The sequence below is a fragment of the Colias philodice genome, chromosome 11, assembly GCF_061535455.1.
Source record: "Colias philodice isolate Cphi_HAF_F1 chromosome 11, ilColPhil1 Martin Lab GWU primary, whole genome shotgun sequence".
NCBI classification, from domain to species: domain Eukaryota; kingdom Metazoa; phylum Arthropoda; class Insecta; order Lepidoptera; family Pieridae; genus Colias; species Colias philodice.
Window position 1 is genome coordinate 7,957,674 of NC_143096.1, and position 21,092 is coordinate 7,978,765.

The following is a 21,092-nucleotide window of genomic DNA, read 5'->3' on the forward strand; positions in this document are numbered from 1 at the left end:
TAGAAACTATGGGATATACTATGGAATTCATAAGAAGGCCGCTTGTCCAAACCCATTGAAAATAGACTCTAAAAAATTCACATGAATTGTCTTCAAGTTTCGAATGCAATTTCAGTTAAAAGGAAATAAAATTTATTATTATTAATTATATCGGAAGCATGATATACGAAATCTTGCTGGTATGGGACAACTAGATCGTGTATAGTTTAACGGCTTCTTCGTATGTAAAAAAGGAATTGAACCAGCCCATTCATAGGAAGCCAGTTTTTCGTAAACCAAAATGCTAAATAGGATACTTAAATTACGAAATAGGATACTTCAATATTATGCAAGTAAGATATTCACGAAGGACATCACAAGTCACTAACTAGGGAATACAAATATCTGGAAATACTGAAATTCCATGTTTTGGACAAGATACGCGTGTGAACCCAAATCAGAAAGTTGTAAACCTGCATTCAAAATTATAACATTCGTACCTACAAAGGACCACTTTCGGAATCGGACCTTTTTACAAATAAGTAATATATTTCAGTTAATCCTTTTTTCCAAATACATAACCCCAAAGATATGTGTAATATTATATTATATATTTAAAAGTAATTTATAAATATCAGAAATAAAGAAGTACCTAATGTTTGCAAAATTTTAATTGTATTGTAATATGTTTTCTAGTAAAAGTTATGTGTCTCAGATAAGTACCTATACAGGGTGTGTATAGGGAGGGTGATATTTCTCGTTATATTTTAAAAAAGTTATTGTTGTCATTTTACTCATTAGGGCTTTCGATAACAGTATAAAGTTTTTTGATATCTGCAATAGTTACGGAACAATCGGATCGGATCAGACGGATGGGGATGTAATAATTATGTTTTATTATATTTTTTATAGTATTGTTAAAATCATTATTCAAAATTTGTTTCAAAACTCGTGATATCCGTTGAAATATATGGCATTCCTCTGTAACAAATTAATCCATTATTTTATTCTAGAAATCTGTTCTTTTCTATGATATTTAAACAGTGTTTTTCTTTACAGCAAGATGCGGAGACAACGCGGAATTTGTAGACGACGTACTTTCAATATGCAGACCACAATCCTGTGCCGAAGTAGGTATAGACTTGAACTGTGGACAATACAATGACGTCATAGAGCCTGGATGTGTATGCCTTGACGGCTTTGTCGCGGATGACCAAGGAAATTGCATATCTATTGAAATTTGCAGCTAGTTCATTGTGTTTTTGAACATGTTTTAAAAATATGAAATAAATATTTGAAAAAAATACCGACATTTTATTTAATACGATCGCTTATCATCATCATTTATATAAAATCGACTCAAACTCAAACATTTATTTATTCAATTAGAATCTTCATGACATAGTTTAACCATTTACCACCGATTCGGAAAGCAAGGCAATAAACTCAATGGTTGCTGTTTTAAAATCATGTCAACTAACATCACTATTTACGTATGAGTAATAAATTTGATTCAGACACACCCTGTGTATCACATCAGGCTATTTCAAAGCCATTTCCAACGAACGCTACCAATTACAGAACAGAAATACTATTGAGCCGATGTTGAATGTCCAATAATATTTTATGCGCAGCCTCATGCGGTGGAGACGCAAACGCCACTGCTGGTTGCGGCACGTTTTGTACAACGTGTTCAAATTACAAACAACAAGTCGCCTGTCCCCTCTTTTGTCAGCTCAATGGATGTGATTGTCGGCCAAGTTATGTTTACAACAGCGACATCAAGAGATGCGTGCTGCCAGAAGACTGCCGTAAGTTCTTTTAACAAAGATTATAATGGGTGTAAAAAAATATAGTTGATAATATAAATACAAAGTATTTTCAATAATAAAATAAAATAATTGCATAGATAAGAGGTGTAATCGGAGCGTGAAATGAACTACTCCAAGTACCTAATATAGATAACTCTACTTTTTCCTGACATTTAAAACTGAATGCAATAATTATTGATTCAATAATTACTAAATCGAAGTAGGTACATAACAAAGTAAATAATTATATCAATAATTAATATTATTTCAATAACATAAAATCTGTTACCGTTATTCTTGTATGAAACATGACAATTTTAAGTGTATAATAAATTATTACATTTTAATCAACTTTATTCAGATACTTTGTGAATTCAGAATGAAAAATGAACACTGATGTAATTACGTAATGTTTCCCGATCCTCCATTGATATAAATTAACGTCGAAATATAAATATTAAATATTATGTTCACATGAATATTGTATTTTTTACTTCAACTGAATGTGAGATTCCATTTTTGGAGTAGCTGTTTGTAAAGTTAAGAAGATAGCATGAAATTATCGAATATTATTTTACTATCACTTACAAACCCTCAATAATCTGTTAAAATAGGTACCAATTTATCATTCAATTAATTACGCTTCTAAACACATTATCCTTATTCTGTACATAACGATGAATATCATGTTCTTCTACAAGATAAAAAGTAAAACAACTAAAACCCAACTACGACAAAAAACGACGCTGAAAAAGTATAAAACAAAAGTTAAATTGATGAACTAATAAAGAAGCTATGAACGAAAAGATGTGAATTATATGCAATCAGCCCATGAATACAGGTAAAGTCACAAGCAAATGCTAGTAATATATATATATTCAAAATGTGCAAGTAAAAAGCTTTCAAATGATACCAAACACGGCATATTTATCTTAACTTTATTTTTTTACTCTGTATGTTTTGTCCGCTAGAGGGCGCCACATTAGATTTTGTGAAACCCCATATAGCCTATAACCAGCGGACAATTAAGACGCTTCTAATGATATGTCATTTGTCGAATTCTGATAAGTAGTTTAGAAGTTACGAGGGAACAGATGAACATACATACATACATACATACATACATACATACATACATAGCCTGTCAAAATCATAACCCTCCTTTTGCTTTGCCGTAGTCGGGTAAAAACTACATGACAATAATATAACGTTGCAACTTCATAACGTATTTTGTTAATAAACCCTACCTATTTTTTTTCAGCATCCAGTGAATAAAGCAAGTACACTGCAAAATATGCTCAATCTGGAAATTCATTACTAATCTCCCCTTACCATAGCCAACTTGATAATTATTGTGTAATATTTCTTATTAATTATCATATTATTCGAAAAAACTAATAATAACATTGTTTTACCTAAGTATATATTTTATACATTGTTTTTTTACGCTTAACTTGATATTTATTATAAACATACTTGAACGTGTATGTAATTTTTTTATATTACATAGACAAAAAATAAATAATTCTGCTCTATGAATGTTTGTTTTTTTTTCAATACAGGGAATGAGACATTGTTTGCCTATTTTGCTTAAACGAATAATCCATAACACCAAGTTGAATGAAATGTAGCTCTACATTTCTAGTAGTAACTAGAACCACTTTTTAAATCAACCTTTCAATTTCTAAAATAAGGGGAAAAAATATCCGTGGTACCATCCATGGTTAACCACGTGGCACAGCTGCTACTAAGGCATGTTTCGTAATTGAACAATTACCAAAAACACGATTTCATCATAAACACATTATAAAATTTCGCCTTTATTATAAATAATTGAATTAATTAACTGATAATAGCATAATGGAACTTCATAATATAAAACAATGAAAATTGAATAGCAGATACGCTTTGATCACTCTCAGAGAATTTAAAGCTTTCAGTGTTAATACCATAACGCTTTAATCTACTTTCACAAGCCCAACTTGAGTTTTAATTGCGTTGAATATGATCATACCTAGGTACTTATTCATATATAGTTATAGAGTAGACCAAAATTAGGTATACACAGTATTTTTATTAAATATCTCAGTATTCAATGGAACAGTCAGAGGCTTACAATAGAAATTTCTTCTGTTACTATCATTATCCATAGTCCCAAAGATTTTATAAAATTGAAATTTTTAACTATCGCAGATCCACACAGCTTTGTATGGGAGATTTTTAATGCCTTGTATAAAACTTATAGTCAATTTATTTATTTATTTATATAATACCTAACATTTTTTAATATATTAAATGTTATCGGATGAAAATAATGACAATAAAATTATTGTCCAAGATAAAAAGCGACTATATGTATAAAATATGTAGTAAAATTTCCCTACATCACGATTTCGCTCTTAAATAATTCATTTTTATACTTGAAATAAACCATTTTAATCGCAGTCGTGTTGTAGGTGTTGTCCAGTTAACAAAATTTAAACCATCATAATTATCAGAATTTCTATTTTTTGAAAATGATAACACATTTTGTAAAAATTTCGATATTTCTTACAATTATTGCACTTTTATTTTCAAAATGCGCGACTGCTTCAGGTAATATGCTTATATTGTTATCACGACAAGTTTTATGAACTGATTGTTCCTATTTATTTTCTGTTAAAAGACAGAAATTTCGTCAAATATAAACAATGAAAAATACATTGAATACCTTCATATATATACATCACAGAAACTTATACATACTAACTTTACGTATGATTTCGTAGTTTTTTATGTTTTACTTATATAAATAATATTATTATGTTTATATCTCATGAACATAGCGAGCAACACTCGTTCAGTAACTGTAATGATCATGTTAAATTCAATCTTAAGTATTACAAACATTGAATGGTTTCAGAACAAGCTTATGCGAACGCATATGCAAGTGCGTACGCTACAACTAATTCTGGTAAGTTCTAGAACAAAATAATTACCTACTTGAATTTTATTAAGCACAATTTTTTTCTTCGTAACTACACTATATTACGACTATTCAAAACCATTACCTATAGTGTAAACTTTTTATCGATAAGAATCAAAACAATTCTGGCAGCTTGACTAATGCGTTTATTGCGTTGAACGGAGGTGAATAGCAATCGTTTGTAAATGAAATGAATAATTCACTTGCAGTTAAAAAGCCGGAAACTGCAAACTATAACTGGAGGGACGACTTCGATCGAGGCAACAATAACTTCACAGCAGCATTTTTATATGTAAGTATAAGCTTGTCAGTTGAGGGTTTGCATTAATAGTACTAGATCCCACTGCAGGACTTCGTTCATAGATTTTTTTGATGAAACCAAAATTTTATGTATATTTATAATTAGGAGAATATATTATATCGACTAGGTTGCCCGTCAAAATTTTGCCGCAAGCATGTTTAATTTGGTTTCATAAAAAATCTATGAACGAAGTAATCCTGCAGTGGGATCTTAGACTATCAAAAACATGAAGATTTATGTTTGAGTTTAGATTTCATGTTCAAACCGTTTTAAAAATAATTTAACAAACAAAGCTATACTTAATTTATAAATTCTAATAGGTCCGTATTACCTGTGGAGCGGCGGTGGTATGTGCCGTGGTGATATGGCTTTCTTCACTCGTACTTTATTTATTGTGAACCTTTTTTATAGTAAAATATTATTGTTTTTCAGAGTGGACTAGATGAGAGTCCTTACAGCAGCTTCATCACATCACCATTCAGTGTGCTGTTTCTTTTAGCACAACTAGCGCTGTATGCGAAGGGAACGTCATATGAACAATTAGCAAACCTTCTCAATATAAAAAGCAGAAATGAGGTACTTATAATATAATAAAAGTTTATAATTACAATCCTTTAGGATTGTTAAAAGAATAACTTAATGTTATTTTTTTTATAAGCTATTTTTAAATTAGTAATATTTATCATCTAACATTGTCATTAAATCAGTAGTTATCTACTACAATAAATTGACACGGAAGTCTTCAAATAAAGGTAAGCTTATACTCGTACTAAGTCTTACTGAGATAAACCTTTGAGGAATTTGTATAATGATTAAATAATTTACGGATATTCTCAATCAACCTGAGTTATTTTGAAGCTAAATAGAAGATATATTAGTTTAATCCTCGAAACACGAAAGACATTTTTGATGCCACGCTCCTACGAAAAAAGTGTGGCAACGAATGTTTGCGTTAAGAAAAATGATATATATAAGATTCTATATTATGTACATTGTACAATTTGATGGCAACATATCTTCTTTTCAGGCCTATGTCCAGCAGTGGACAAATATAGGCTGATAATGATGATGATGATATCCTTTTAAAATTAATCATTTGAAATTTCAGATCAGATCAATTGTACCGAATTATCTAGACGATATAAATTCTCAACAAAATGTGACGATTCAATTAGCTGAAAAAGTGTATGGCAGTATTCAATTTCCATTCAAGAAATCGTTCAAACGAGACACTAGATTGGTTTTCCATGCAGAAGCCGAGAATCTTGATTTCAGCGAATCTATTGAGGCTGCTAACTCGATAAATTCCTGGGTAAATATATTATGTAATCTTTACTTTATTTACTTAACTATTAAGCTGGAAATGTAGTTTTCATTTTTTCCTCTAATTCTGTATCGAATAAAAAAAAATATCTTAGTCATCATGAGACATTAGGCTTTATTGTTTTTTTCCCGGGGGCCATGGGTATCTTAGCAAGATTTACACGTTTTAAAAAGGTTATATTTTTATATCATGTAACTACCATTTATTAGTCACCGAAAAATATTGAATTTTGATGGAAAATTGAAAATCCGCGTCATATCAACGCCCACACAAAGAATATAGCGGGAGCAACCAGTCATTGTTATTTCTCTTGTAATCTTTATTTAGATATTTTAAATCAAATATAAATGAATAATGATTTTTCCGTTTCTAGATTGCATCAAGAACTAATAATCTCGTAAAGGATTTGGTTTCTTCGTCTTTGCTGAATCAAAATACACGTCTTGTACTGGCAAACGCTATTTATTTCAAGGTATACTTCAAATCTATGAAATAAGATATTTTTAGTGTTATCTGTATTAAAGTATATGACCAACTTTTTATTTTTATTTTGTATATAGGGTGATTGGAAAATTCCATTCCACGCGAAGAAGACTAAACTAAAAGATTTCTATGTATACGAAAACATTACTGTGTCTGTTAATATGATGAATCAAATAAACAAATTTAACTATGGAAACCTCGACAGCATCAATGCAAAGGTAAATTAGGTAGATTAATGTTTTAATGTTAATTTTTAACTATGACTAAATATAACTAAATCTAAAGTTGATTTTTTTTTCAGGTCCTACAATTATTTTATAAAAATACTAACGTTTCATTTGTTGCGGTGTTGCCAAATGAAGAACAAGATGTATTAACAATTGCAGAGACATTTAGAAGTCCATGTTTCAGTTTAAAAGAAGATATAATAAATAAACTTAAATCTGCAGAAGTAAATGTATCCCTTCCAGTAATGGATATTGAAACTTCAACCGATTTAGAAGATATTTTAGCAATGGTAAATATTAATAACTAGCTGTTGCCCGCGACTTCGTCCGCGATTACGTCGTTTTTCGTCATTCGTCGTTTAAAAAAAATACGTGACACTTTATTTTTGAATGTTCTTAATTGTCTCTTATAAAAATAAACTACATTAAAATTGAATACTCTGATAAGAAAATCTTAAAATCGGAGGACATCGAAAATCTGAGGAAAACATGAATTTGATTTAAATTCTACATTACTTAGTAATTCAAATAATAATCTAAATTAAATGTAGATTAACAGTTTGAGCGCATCATCTATACATATAATAAAATCGTAGGAAAGTCAAAACTGTACATTGAATATTTTTTTAAAAGAATACATAATCCATGATCTATAATCGATATAGAAGCCAAAAACATAGTTTTTAGAATTTTTGTCTGTTTGTCTGTTTGTCTGTTTGTCTGTTTGTCTGTTTGTCTGTATGTTTGTCCAGGCTAATCTCGAAAAGTACTGCATAGATTGACTTCAAATTTTGCATGAATATTACTAACAGGTCAGGTGACGCTTTTTTAAACATATTATCATGCTATCACCTCCGGGGGAGGAGCTGTGAACCTTTTTTTTTCTTACGTATTCCGTGTATTACGACAGCGTACAATCTAAAGACTCATGTTTAAATGTTGGTTTCGGGTAAGCCACGCTATTATCTAGCTTTACACAATAAAAACTATGTCATTTACGTAATTTGGGCAGAGAATCAGTTTAATGAATTTATTAGTATACAAATTTGAAACAGCGCCATCTATGAGATTTCGTAAAAATCAAATCAATTTACATGTTAACACTACTGAACACAATGTTAAAAATTAATAATTTAAATATAATTATGTTATTTATTTATTTAACTCTTTAACCCATATCTTCCCTTCCCTATAAGGTGCGCTTATAATTCGTGTGAATATACTACATTTTTAAAAGTGAGGGTAGTTAGATGTTTATTATTTTAAGTCAAACTAGACACCATTACAGTTAATCTAATATTGATTGTGTTCAATGGTTACATTTTTAAAAATCTTCGTGTTTTAAAAATTCGATAACGAGGCGGGACTCGAACCAGCATTCTTTAGTGGTCGAATTTTTTCTATTCTTTATAAATTTATTGTTTATGAATTTATATTTATAAACAATAATACAAAAAGGTTAGTTCGTTGATAATTATTATTCCTTCATCATTTACATGTTGTAAGTAAAAATATACTTTGACTGTTAATACTTTTGTTCAGTATTTACCTGTATGATTATTGCTTGGTAATTAATATATTTTCATGTCGTATACCTAATTAAAAACATAAGTTTGATGTGAAACTAGCTGGATTTATTTTTACACACTCACAGTCTTATATTTTGTGTTAATGTTAAAATAGTATTAATAGTGTAAATCATAATATTTTTTCACAATTAAAAATATTTCCTTTTTTTGATGATATTGGCATCGAATTAAACCGCGCTGTCGTTTCGTTCACAAAAAGTGAAGTTATGAGGACCGAATATGTAGCCGCCTCAACTTACGGAAACGAGAGTAACCTGCGTTGTCTGTTAGTTATTGTATAGTCGAATTTAACGTTACATGGAAATTGGCATCTAATTATATGAATAATACTTATATTAAATCTGTAGAGGTCAATTCTGTACATGAAATATATTTCCTAAATAACTATCACGAGGTGATTAGGGATCGACACTGACGCCAAAAATTTTTGTCCATCTGTCTGTCTGTATAACCGTTATAGAAACAAAAACTACTCGACGGATTTAAACGAAACTTGGTACAATTATTAGTATGAAAGAAATGTTCTCCATATTATATAAAAATATCTCCCGACATCATAATTAATGTCTATCTTTTATGGTTGAGCTTAGGAGTTCAAAGCTTTCTGATTATATTTGTCTACTAGCTGTGCCCGCGACTTCGTCCGCGTGGAATAGTGACTATGGGACCTATGACCATGGGCTCAAGGTGGGGCAACAATAATTGTTTTTATTTTCATGCTTCCACTCCCACGCCCACGCCAACGCCCACGCCCACTCCCCTTCACAATTGGTACCTACCAGATCAAAGCCAGGGTAAGCGCCCCACCCAGCCCCACCGTGGCTACGCCCATGCTGAATTACTACTTAACATACAATTATTGAGTAAATACGTACTACCATAAATAATTAAAAGAATTGTTATTAAAATTTCTTACTAAACTGAGCTAAAAAACTTACGTACCAACTTATTAAAGAAAATCAAGAAATGAAATGCCTAACCTATACCAAATAGTTACTACCAGTTACTACATAATATTGTAATTAAAAATTATGATTAGTATATAATATCGAAAATCAAAAAAGAAATGCCTAACTAATTCTACGTAAAATTTCTTTTAAATTATGTCATATTATTTTTTAGGAACCAGGGGGGGAGAGGAGCAAATTCTATTTCCTTCCTTTCTTAAATGGATGTTTTTAATAATGTATGGTGTAGCCACTGATCAGCTTAATCGATACTCAATTTTTATCAAATCCAGCAACAAATCCAAATTAGATGTTTCCTGTCTCACGCACGTAACTAAAGGCTGAAGAGAGAGAGAGGGAGCACGTAACTTAACCGTTTAGACGAAGAAAAGTGTATAGAAAAAGGAATAAATAATTTCATAAACTTCCCAACGATCTTTAAAAATAAATTATTATATCATTTTTTTCATTCCCACTTTTACCCCTATGTAGGTATAATAAGTGGATGAACCGATTTCGATACAATTTATCTAAGAACCAGCGTCGGAAAATATGCTGCCTAACAAAAAAAAACCGCATCTAATTCGGTTTACCTGTTAGCAAGCTACGGTGCCATAGACAGACACACACACACACACAGAAATACATAGCAGTCAAACACATAACACCCGTCTTTTTGCGTAGGGGGTTAAAAATATAATACGACATAATATAAAGGACATTTTGTGTGGAAAATTTAGCTATTAGAAGTAACCATAATGTTAATTTGACCCCGCCCCCCCTACTACCTCAGCTTACCCCCAAACCCTTGGGGAATTTTGATATGATCATCTGGACATGTAAACGAATAACTGTAGCGTATAACAGATAAATTACGTTTTATCGTACACTGTACAGTGTACAATAGAATGCCTTAGCAAATGTTCGCCGTGATTACTTATAAATTGTCATAACTTTTTTATTTATGAACCGATTGACATGAAATAAACACTAACTGTTAAATGAAGATTACCACAATACATTAGTGAAAACCGCATCTAAATCGAATAAGCCGTTTCTGAGATTAGCGTGCACAAACATACAGATAAACAGACAAAAAAATTTTTAACTACAGTTTTGGGTTCAAGATCGATTTAATAATAACACCTGCTAATTTTTTTCTACATATTTTCATTGTACAGACATCGCTTTTCCACAATTTTATTATATATATTGATGATGATGATGATTGATGATTATAACACTCTCAGTCCGTTTTAACTTAATTTTTATTTACTCGCATCAGTGCCACCTAAAAAATCTTTATATCGAAATTCGAGCAAAGCTAAGAAAATGAGAAATAAGAGTTCTCAAGGATCGTTAGAGGTAAGAGGCTTACTATTGACCGAAAACAACATATTGTGTTATGCCGAGAACCTGAAACCGCTTCACAACGAGAATTGCGGCTCACAGCTGACCGCGAACGGCATGTACTATCCTGTGAGACCGAAACCTTCACTGAGAGGGTATAACGTCTCACAGCTGATCGCAAATGGCATATTTTATCTCGATAATCTGAAACTTTTACTCAATATGAAGACCGATTGACAAATGATAGGGTGCACCATAATATTATTCGATCTCTTGAAGATGAACATGAGCATAAGCAATGACTAGAGTAGGGACGCGAATATTACCATTATTTGAGACAAGATTATTTGAGACAAGTACGATTAATAAGTTTGTTTAATGAAAGATTAAGAATTGAAACTATTTGGTCTCTTGAAACGGACGAATAGCGAGAGGCCCGTCTTACTGTAGACAGATTTCGACAGTCTTAATGACTTAAGAGGTAAACATAGAAGATCAATCTACGAATTCGGTGGTGTGGTCCGACAAATATAAAAGTGGGTTTGCTTATAACCTCACAATTGATTACAGATCATCTTCTGTATAGGCGATATTAACGTAGTATGTTCTTTTTGTAATGCTTTAAAGAGGAGTAAGGAGTCGGCTTTCGTTTGAAGATACACCAGAACCTTTGAAATCACTACTTTTAGAGGAACATGTGCAATCTAAACAGTTCTTAGACAATATTCGCTCTTATAGTAGTGCGTTTTAAATGATCCTTTGGTGCTCAACAATTACCAGAGGATCCTTTCATGCTTACTTTTAAGATACAAGGTCAAGTTTATCATTTGATAGGATCCCTTTTGTCTGAAGGCCAACCTAAGTTTCTTCAAATATATTTTGTATTCGACTACAACGAATAGTCGAATACAAGAAATCAATATTTCTCGAATTTAAAATATTACAATTTTTCCTACAGTAGGGCGACGAATGTATTTTCGCATAGTAACGGAGGGGAACTCGCGGGGGGTCAAGTGACGCGGGCCACGTACCACAAACATGCTTAGTTTGTTGTACCGAGCGCGAAAGAAAGTCATCGTGTTTTTAGTAAAATTACTATGTAAACTAACGTAATTTAATACTTAGGTACATATTATATAATGATGCGCTCAAACTGTTAATCTACATTTAATTTAGATTATTATTTGAATTACTAAGTAATGTAGAATTTAAATCAAATTCATGTTTTCCTCAGATTTTCGATGTCCTCCGATTTTAAGATTTTCTTATCAGAGTATTCAATTTTAATGTAGTTTATTTTTATAAGAGACAATTAAGAACATTCAAAAATAAAGTGTCACGTATTTTTTTTAAACGACGAATGACGAAAAACGACGTAATCGCGGACGAAGTCGCGGGCAACAGCTAGTTATATAATATGTACCTAAGTATTAAATTACGTTAGTTTACATAGTAATTTTACTAAAAACACGATGACTTTCTTTCGCGCTCGGTACAACAAACTAAGCATGTTTGTGGTACGTGGCCCGCGTCACTTGACCCCCCGCGAGTTCCCCTCCGTTACTATGCGAAAATACATTCGTCGCCCTACTGTAGGAAAAATTGTAATATTTTAAATTCGAGAAATATTGATTTCTTGTATTCGACTATTCGTTGTAGTCGAATACAAAATATATTTGAAGAAACTTAGGTTGGCCTTCAGACAAAAGGGATCCTATCAAATGATAAACTTGACCTTGTATCTTAAAAGTAAGCATGAAAGGATCCTCTGGTAATTGTTGAGCACCAAAGGATCATTTAAAACGCACTACTATAAGAGCGAATATTGTCTAAGAACTGTTTAGATTGCACATGTTCCTCTAAAAGTAGTGATTTCAAAGGTTCTGGTGTATCTTCAAACGAAAGCCGACTCCTTACTCCTCTTTAAAGCATTACAAAAAGAACATACTACGTTAATATCGCCTATACAGAAGATGATCTGTAATCAATTGTGAGGTTATAAGCAAACCCACTTTTATATTTGTCGGACCACACCACCGAATTCGTAGATTGATCTTCTATGTTTACCTCTTAAGTCATTAAGACTGTCGAAATCTGTCTACAGTAAGACGGGCCTCTCGCTATTCGTCCGTTTCAAGAGACCAAATAGTTTCAATTCTTAATCTTTCATTAAACAAACTTATTAATCGTACTTGTCTCAAATAATCTTGTCTCAAATAATGGTAATATTCGCGTCCCTACTCTAGTCATTGCTTATGCTCATGTTCATCTTCAAGAGATCGAATAATATTATGGTGCACCCTATCATTTGTCAATCGGTCTTCATATTGAGTAAAAGTTTCAGATTATCGAGATAAAATATGCCATTTGCGATCAGCTGTGAGACGTTATACCCTCTCAGTGAAGGTTTCGGTCTCACAGGATAGTACATGCCGTTCGCGGTCAGCTGTGAGCCGCAATTCTCGTTGTGAAGCGGTTTCAGGTTCTCGGCATAACACAATATGTTGTTTTCGGTCAATAGTAAGCCTCTTACCTCTAACGATCCTTGAGAACTCTTATTTCTCATTTTCTTAGCTTTGCTCGAATTTCGATATAAAGATTTTTTAGGTGGCACTGATGCGAGTAAATAAAAATTAAGTTAAAACGGACTGAGAGTGTTATAATCATCAATCATCATCATCATCAATATATATAATAAAATTGTGGAAAAGCGATGTCTGTACAATGAAAATATGTAGAAAAAAATTAGCAGGTGTTATTATTAAATCGATCTTGAACCCAAAACTGTAGTTAAAAATTTTTTTGTCTGTTTATCTGTATGTTTGTGCACGCTAATCTCAGAAACGGCTTATTCGATTTAGATGCGGTTTTCACTAATGTATTGTGGTAATCTTCATTTAACAGTTAGTGTTTATTTCATGTCAATCGGTTCATAAATAAAAAAGTTATGACAATTTATAAGTAATCACGGCGAACATTTGCTAAGGCATTCTATTGTACACTGTACAGTGTACGATAAAACGTAATTTATCTGTTATACGCTACAGTTATTCGTTTACATGTCCAGATGATCATATCAAAATTCCCCAAGGGTTTGGGGGTAAGCTGAGGTAGTAGGGGGGGCGGGGTCAAATTAACATTATGGTTACTTCTAATAGCTAAATTTTCCACACAAAATGTCCTTTATATTATGTCGTATTATATTTTTAACCCCCTACGCAAAAAGACGGGTGTTATGTGTTTGACTGCTATGTATTTCTGTGTGTGTGTGTGTGTCTGTCTATGGCACCGTAGCTTGCTAACAGGTAAACCGAATTAGATGCGGTTTTTTTTTGTTAGGCAGCATATTTTCCGACGCTGGTTCTTAGATAAATTGTATCGAAATCGGTTCATCCACTTATTATACCTACATAGGGGTAAAAGTGGGAATGAAAAAAATGATATAATAATTTATTTTTAAAGATCGTTGGGAAGTTTATGAAATTATTTATTCCTTTTTCTATACACTTTTCTTCGTCTAAACGGTTAAGTTACGTGCTCCCTCTCTCTCTCTTCAGCCTTTAGTTACGTGCGTGAGACAGGAAACATCTAATTTGGATTTGTTGCTGGATTTGATAAAAATTGAGTATCGATTAAGCTGATCAGTGGCTACACCATACATTATTAAAAACATCCATTTAAGAAAGGAAGGAAATAGAATTTGCTCCTCTCCCCCCCTGGTTCCTAAAAAATAATATGACATAATTTAAAAGAAATTTTACGTAGAATTAGTTAGGCATTTCTTTTTTGATTTTCGATATTATATACTAATCATAATTTTTAATTACAATATTATGTAGTAACTGGTAGTAACTATTTGGTATAGGTTAGGCATTTCATTTCTTGATTTTCTTTAATAAGTTGGTACGTAAGTTTTTTAGCTCAGTTTAGTAAGAAATTTTAATAACAATTCTTTTAATTATTTATGGTAGTACGTATTTACTCAATAATTGTATGTTAAGTAGTAATTCAGCATGGGCGTAGCCACGGTGGGGCTGGGTGGGGCGCTTACCCTGGCTTTGATCTGGTAGGTACCAATTGTGAAGGGGAGTGGGCGTGGGCGTTGGCGTGGGCGTGGGAGTGGAAGCATGAAAATAAAAACAATTATTGTTGCCCCACCTTGAGCCCATGGTCATAGGTCCCATAGTCACTATTCCACGCGGACGAAGTCGCGGGCACAGCTAGTAGACAAATATAATCAGAAAGCTTTGAACTCCTAAGCTCAACCATAAAAGATAGACATTAATTATGATGTCGGGAGATATTTTTATATAATATGGAGAACATTTCTTTCATACTAATAATTGTACCAAGTTTCGTTTAAATCCGTCGAGTAGTTTTTGTTTCTATAACGGTTATACAGACAGACAGATGGACAAAAATTTTTGGCGTCAGTGTCGATCCCTAATCACCTCGTGATAGTTATTTAGGAAATATATTTCATGTACAGAATTGACCTCTACAGATTTAATATAAGTATTATTCATATAATTAGATGCCAATTTCCATGTAACGTTAAATTCGACTATACAATAACTAACAGACAACGCAGGTTACTCTCGTTTCCGTAAGTTGAGGCGGCTACATATTCGGTCCTCATAACTTCACTTTTTGTGAACGAAACGACAGCGCGGTTTAATTCGATGCCAATATCATCAAAAAAAGGAAATATTTTTAATTGTGAAAAAATATTATGATTTACACTATTAATACTATTTTAACATTAACACAAAATATAAGACTGTGAGTGTGTAAAAATAAATCCAGCTAGTTTCACATCAAACTTATGTTTTTAATTAGGTATACGACATGAAAATATATTAATTACCAAGCAATAATCATACAGGTAAATACTGAACAAAAGTATTAACAGTCAAAGTATATTTTTACTTACAACATGTAAATGATGAAGGAATAATAATTATCAACGAACTAACCTTTTTGTATTATTGTTTATAAATATAAATTCATAAACAATAAATTTATAAAGAATAGAAAAAATTCGACCACTAAAGAATGCTGGTTCGAGTCCCGCCTCGTTATCGAATTTTTAAAACACGAAGATTTTTAAAAATGTAACCATTGAACACAATCAATATTAGATTAACTGTAATGGTGTCTAGTTTGACTTAAAATAATAAACATCTAACTACCCTCACTTTTAAAAATGTAGTATATTCACACGAATTATAAGCGCACCTTATAGGGAAGGGAAGATATGGGTTAAAGAGTTAAATAAATAAATAACATAATTATATTTAAATTATTAATTTTTAACATTGTGTTCAGTAGTGTTAACATGTAAATTGATTTGATTTTTACGAAATCTCATAGATGGCGCTGTTTCAAATTTGTATACTAATAAATTCATTAAACTGATTCTCTGCCCAAATTACGTAAATGACATAGTTTTTATTGTGTAAAGCTAGATAATAGCGTGGCTTACCCGAAACCAACATTTAAACATGAGTCTTTAGATTGTACGCTGTCGTAATACACGGAATACGTAAGAAAAAAAAAGGTTCACAGCTCCTCCCCCGGAGGTGATAGCATGATAATATGTTTAAAAAAGCGTCACCTGACCTGTTAGTAATATTCATGCAAAATTTGAAGTCAATCTATGCAGTACTTTTCGAGATTAGCCTGGACAAACATACAGACAAACAGACAAACAGACAAACAGACAAACAGACAAACAGACAAAAATTCTAAAAACTATGTTTTTGGCTTCTATATCGATTATAGATCATGGATTATGTATTCTTTTAAAAAAATATTCAATGTACAGTTTTGACTTTCCTACGATTTTATTATATGTATAGATGCCACAGATAATTATTATTATTTATTATTAAATTTATATCTATCTATACTTATATCATTAAGAGGAAAGGTTTGTATGTATGTATGTATGGTTTTCACGCATAAACTACTGGACCGATTTTGATGAAATTTGGCACAGGTAATCTTAGACCCTGAGAAAGAACATAGGTTACCTTTTATTGCGAAATATGTACCACGGGCGAAGCAGGGGTGGACCGTATATGTATAATAATTACAGTTTCCCATATGTATGTATTTATGCACTATCTACCTTTTTACTCGTTTATTTTTCCTATATCCCAAGGTTGCCTGGTAGTAATCGCTTTTAAGCGATAAGGCCGCCAAATTGTACATTTATTTTAAGTTACTTATCGTTTCTGTAAATGTTGTTTTTGTGTGCATTGTAAAATAAAGTCTTTTCTAATCTATTCTATTCTGTATCTACATTAAGTATTTATTTGAGCAAATTAAGTATTTATTTGAGCTATTTCGTTGATTAACTTACTAATAACCGGTAGACTTATGTTATGAATCATTATTTAATTGAATTACTATGCTTTGATATTTTTTAAGAAATAGAAATACATATTATATCAAAAATATGTTATCCACTTTTAAAATTTTCAAATAGGCACATTACAATGCAATCGCAACTAACTTAATTACAATAAACTGAAAAAATATGTTTATTGAAAATATAATTGTAATAAAAACTAATTTCCATTAGATTTCGTCCGCCTAGAATAACACAAACTATATTTTATTTAGCGGTATTAAAATAAAATACATACCTATTTTTGAAGGCATAGGTATTTTTACAAATTGGACCAATTTCTCAATAAAATTGTTATTTACAGAATGGTGTGACGGAAATATTCAATCCCGATACATCAGACTTAACTGGAATTATGAAACAAGACCAAAAAATGTATGTTTCGTCAGCTTTACAAAAAGCGAAAATTATTGTCAACGAATCAGGATCAGAAGCAGCTGCAGGAAATGGTATGATTTGTGTCATCATTTTTTTTTACTGCTCATTAAATATGAGGGATATACTTAAGATATGAGGGATAATTTAAAATTTAAAATTTTTTTCGGGACTCTTTCAGCTGTCATAATTGGAGTAACTTCAGTTCATTATGAAGAAGAGCCTGAAGAATTTAATGCAAACACTCCTTTCATTTACTTCATTCTCTTTCAATATACACCAATATTCGCTGGATTCTATTCAGGACCGCAATACAAGTCATAAATAAATAAAATAAAATGAAACAAGTACGTAGGAAGTTTCATTCTAACGATTAACTACAACAATAGTAATTGCACATAGATATTAGATAGTTAAGGTTATTTAGTTAAAAACGTTTAACTTACCATCAATAATTGTTGCAATTCTGGCAAATCTGCCTAACAAATAGGTTCACAATCTTGAATTTCTGTAAGAATCAATAAATAGTCTTTAAGAATTTCGCTTCTATTCTATTTCCCTACTCTTCTAGTCTAATATTTATATTTGATTCGTTATATTTTTATGTATTAAAAAAATATAAATTCTTACCAATAAACTATGTATTGCCTAACTCACAGTTCTATTACCATTTTGTAATGGCTCTAAATCGACCGTCTGGCTGTATCTCTGTAGACCAGACATGGCCAGACTGCGGCTATACCAGCCGCCCATAATACATTAATCATCCTTAAAGAACCTATGTATATTGGATTTGGCACTATAATCCCATACCAAGGGACCCTATAATTTCAACATTAAAATATGAACTATAATAATACAAATATTTTTTTCAGCTGCTGTGATTGAAATACGGTCAATAGTTGAAAACAAACCTAAAATCTTCAACGCGAATCACCCTTTTCTCCATTTTGTTTTGTTTAAAGACACAATCATTTTTGCTGGATTATTCTCGGGACCTCAATAAAATGTATTTTGAAGAGCGAACTTTGATTTTCTTTTTCTAAGTGTAACGGTATTCAAAAATGCTTTAAGTGAGGGCGGGGGCACACGATGCGTTGCGGCGGCGGTGCGGCGCCGGAGCGGTGTCGCTGCGTCGTCTTACATAGAAATATCTGTGGCATGTCACACGATGCGCTCCGGCGCCGCACCGGACTTGTAACCACCAAGACGAGGCGGGGAGGGGTGAATGCGGTGCGACGTCGGAGCGGCACCGCTCAGTTGTTTTGCATCACAAGGAAGGACACGCTGTGCAACCCTGCTACGACGCCGCTGCGACATAACAACGTTACGGCGCCGCACCGCTCGTGTGCCCACTGACACGGTGAAATCTTTGCGGTGCGGCGCCGCAACGCATCGTGTGCCCCCGCTCTAAAAACACTTTATATAGTTTATATTATAGAGTTGATGAGTTATAGAGTTGAATACAAATAAATGAAGATCGACCTTATTTCTACTCTTTTCTAAATATGTAAATAGAAAGTATGGAATTAATGGATTCAAAATTCAAAATCTATTTCTATAATAATAATAAGTTTACCCTGACGAATTTCGGAAACCTTTTTTTTACTTATATGAAACACAATTATTGCAGATATAATAAATGCTTATGTTTAGAAAACGAACCTTAAAAACTAATAACAACTTGAAAGAATCTGTCACATGCTTGAAACAGCATAAAAAGTAAACAACATGATCCTTCAAGTATCAAAATTATCTATAAACAAACGAGACAGATGTTTTGAGCTGAACCTAATTTAACTTTTAATTCACCATTTCGCGAACATCACATTTGCATTTGTTAAAGAAAACTTCATCCATCGCTCTTTTCAGGGCATTTATTTTAATAGCCCGCCGTTTTTGTTCGGGATTTCTAGCTAAATAAATTATATTTTTTCAAACTACCGTGCTTTTACCGAAAGCCACGGCCATACAAAGTCCAAACGTTCAATGCAAATCGCCCTTTCTTTATTTTATTATGTTTGAAGGCACGTCTATTATTGCAGGATTATATGCAGCTTACAATAAAAGTGCAGTTTGCATATTATTTTTCATATTAGTTCCTTTTTGATTTACGTTTTAATAGTCCGCTATTATTTCAACGGTTATTTAACTGCGCTATGCACAACTTTTCTTGTAAATATGCGTTCGTAATATTATTAACTATAATTGATTTATACTTACTTATTAAACTTATTCGGTGCTTTTCATTAAAATTAAAAGCTTTTCCATAAATGGCTCGGCATTAATTTTATTATAACTACCTACTCATTGGTTCAGGAAAAATATCTTTGAAATAACATAATATGAAATACGCAATTATTATACTAACGAATAAACGAAAGCCCCAGATTTGATTACATAGGTCTCGAATAACATTTAATTATTACAAGAAACCTTTGAATGAAGACAAAGTAATTACATGAAATTTAAAATAACCTTAATTTATATAAAAATATTTCCTTTGTACTTTGTTTGAAAAAAGTGATGTAAAATATTTATAATTTGACATTGCTGGTGAGAAATAATATATTTCATGCACAGATTTCATATTTAATTAATCTCCAAAAACATAATAATATAATATAAGAAAGAGTGCAAAATATGGCTTACCATTTCCATAATACTCGCTTGTTTTGATCACATTTTGCTATAAAATATTTTTTATTTCCCCTCAAAATATTTTTTTTAGGTTTTAAACAACCTTGTAGAGTTGTGAATGTATCTTACTCTTATTGTACTATAATGTAGTCTAGCCATAGTCTAGCCAACAAGTTATTAAACATCTTCCCTACTATAATAAACAATGATTGGATCAATAGAATCAAATAATTCCCGAGTGGTCTGCGAATGTGTAAAGCTCGCAAATCCATCTATTTCATCATACAACGACAGCACGTGTAAGCAATGAAGAGGAAACAAATTAATTTTCTACCATTTATGATATTGGTTTCATTAGTCGGGCTATTTTGTATACATAAATATAAAGTAAAATATATACGAATCGACTTAATTTGATCTCTACCTGATATTTTTCAATATAAATTCATAAAAACACAAGCTGTGCCCCGCGGTTTTACCCGCATTGCTCCACTCCTTTTGCACTTAGCGGAACATAGCCAGTCTTCCTCGATAATGGACTGAGACAATAAAATAATTTTTGAAATCGGACCCGTGGTTGCTGAGATTAGCGCATTCAAGCAAATAAACAAACTCTTCAGCGTCATAATAGTTTATAGTACAGATATAAATATTACCCGTAAATTCATTTAGTTAGTACGATGTAT

General features: G+C 31.9%; 1 protein-coding gene across 1 annotated transcript in view; it reads left to right on the forward strand.

Annotated features, from left to right (window-relative positions):
• Positions 1-18,090, forward strand: part of LOC149484743 (uncharacterized) — a 30,476-nt gene extending 12,386 nt beyond the window's left edge. Inside the window, exons 18-28 of the mRNA XM_089700797.1 lie at positions 1,039-1,224; positions 1,614-1,790; positions 4,693-4,743; positions 4,965-5,047; positions 5,489-5,632; positions 6,165-6,368; positions 6,754-6,852; positions 6,941-7,067; positions 7,226-7,380; positions 17,696-17,840; positions 17,948-18,090. Of these exons, the coding sequence (XP_089556923.1) occupies positions 1,039-1,224; positions 1,614-1,790; positions 4,693-4,743; positions 4,965-5,047; positions 5,489-5,632; positions 6,165-6,368; positions 6,754-6,852; positions 6,941-7,067; positions 7,226-7,380; positions 17,696-17,840; positions 17,948-18,090 (1,514 nt within the window). The remainder of the gene's footprint in view (positions 1-1,038; positions 1,225-1,613; positions 1,791-4,692; positions 4,744-4,964; positions 5,048-5,488; positions 5,633-6,164; positions 6,369-6,753; positions 6,853-6,940; positions 7,068-7,225; positions 7,381-17,695; positions 17,841-17,947) is intronic.
• Positions 18,091-21,092: the final 3,002 nt, after the last annotated feature.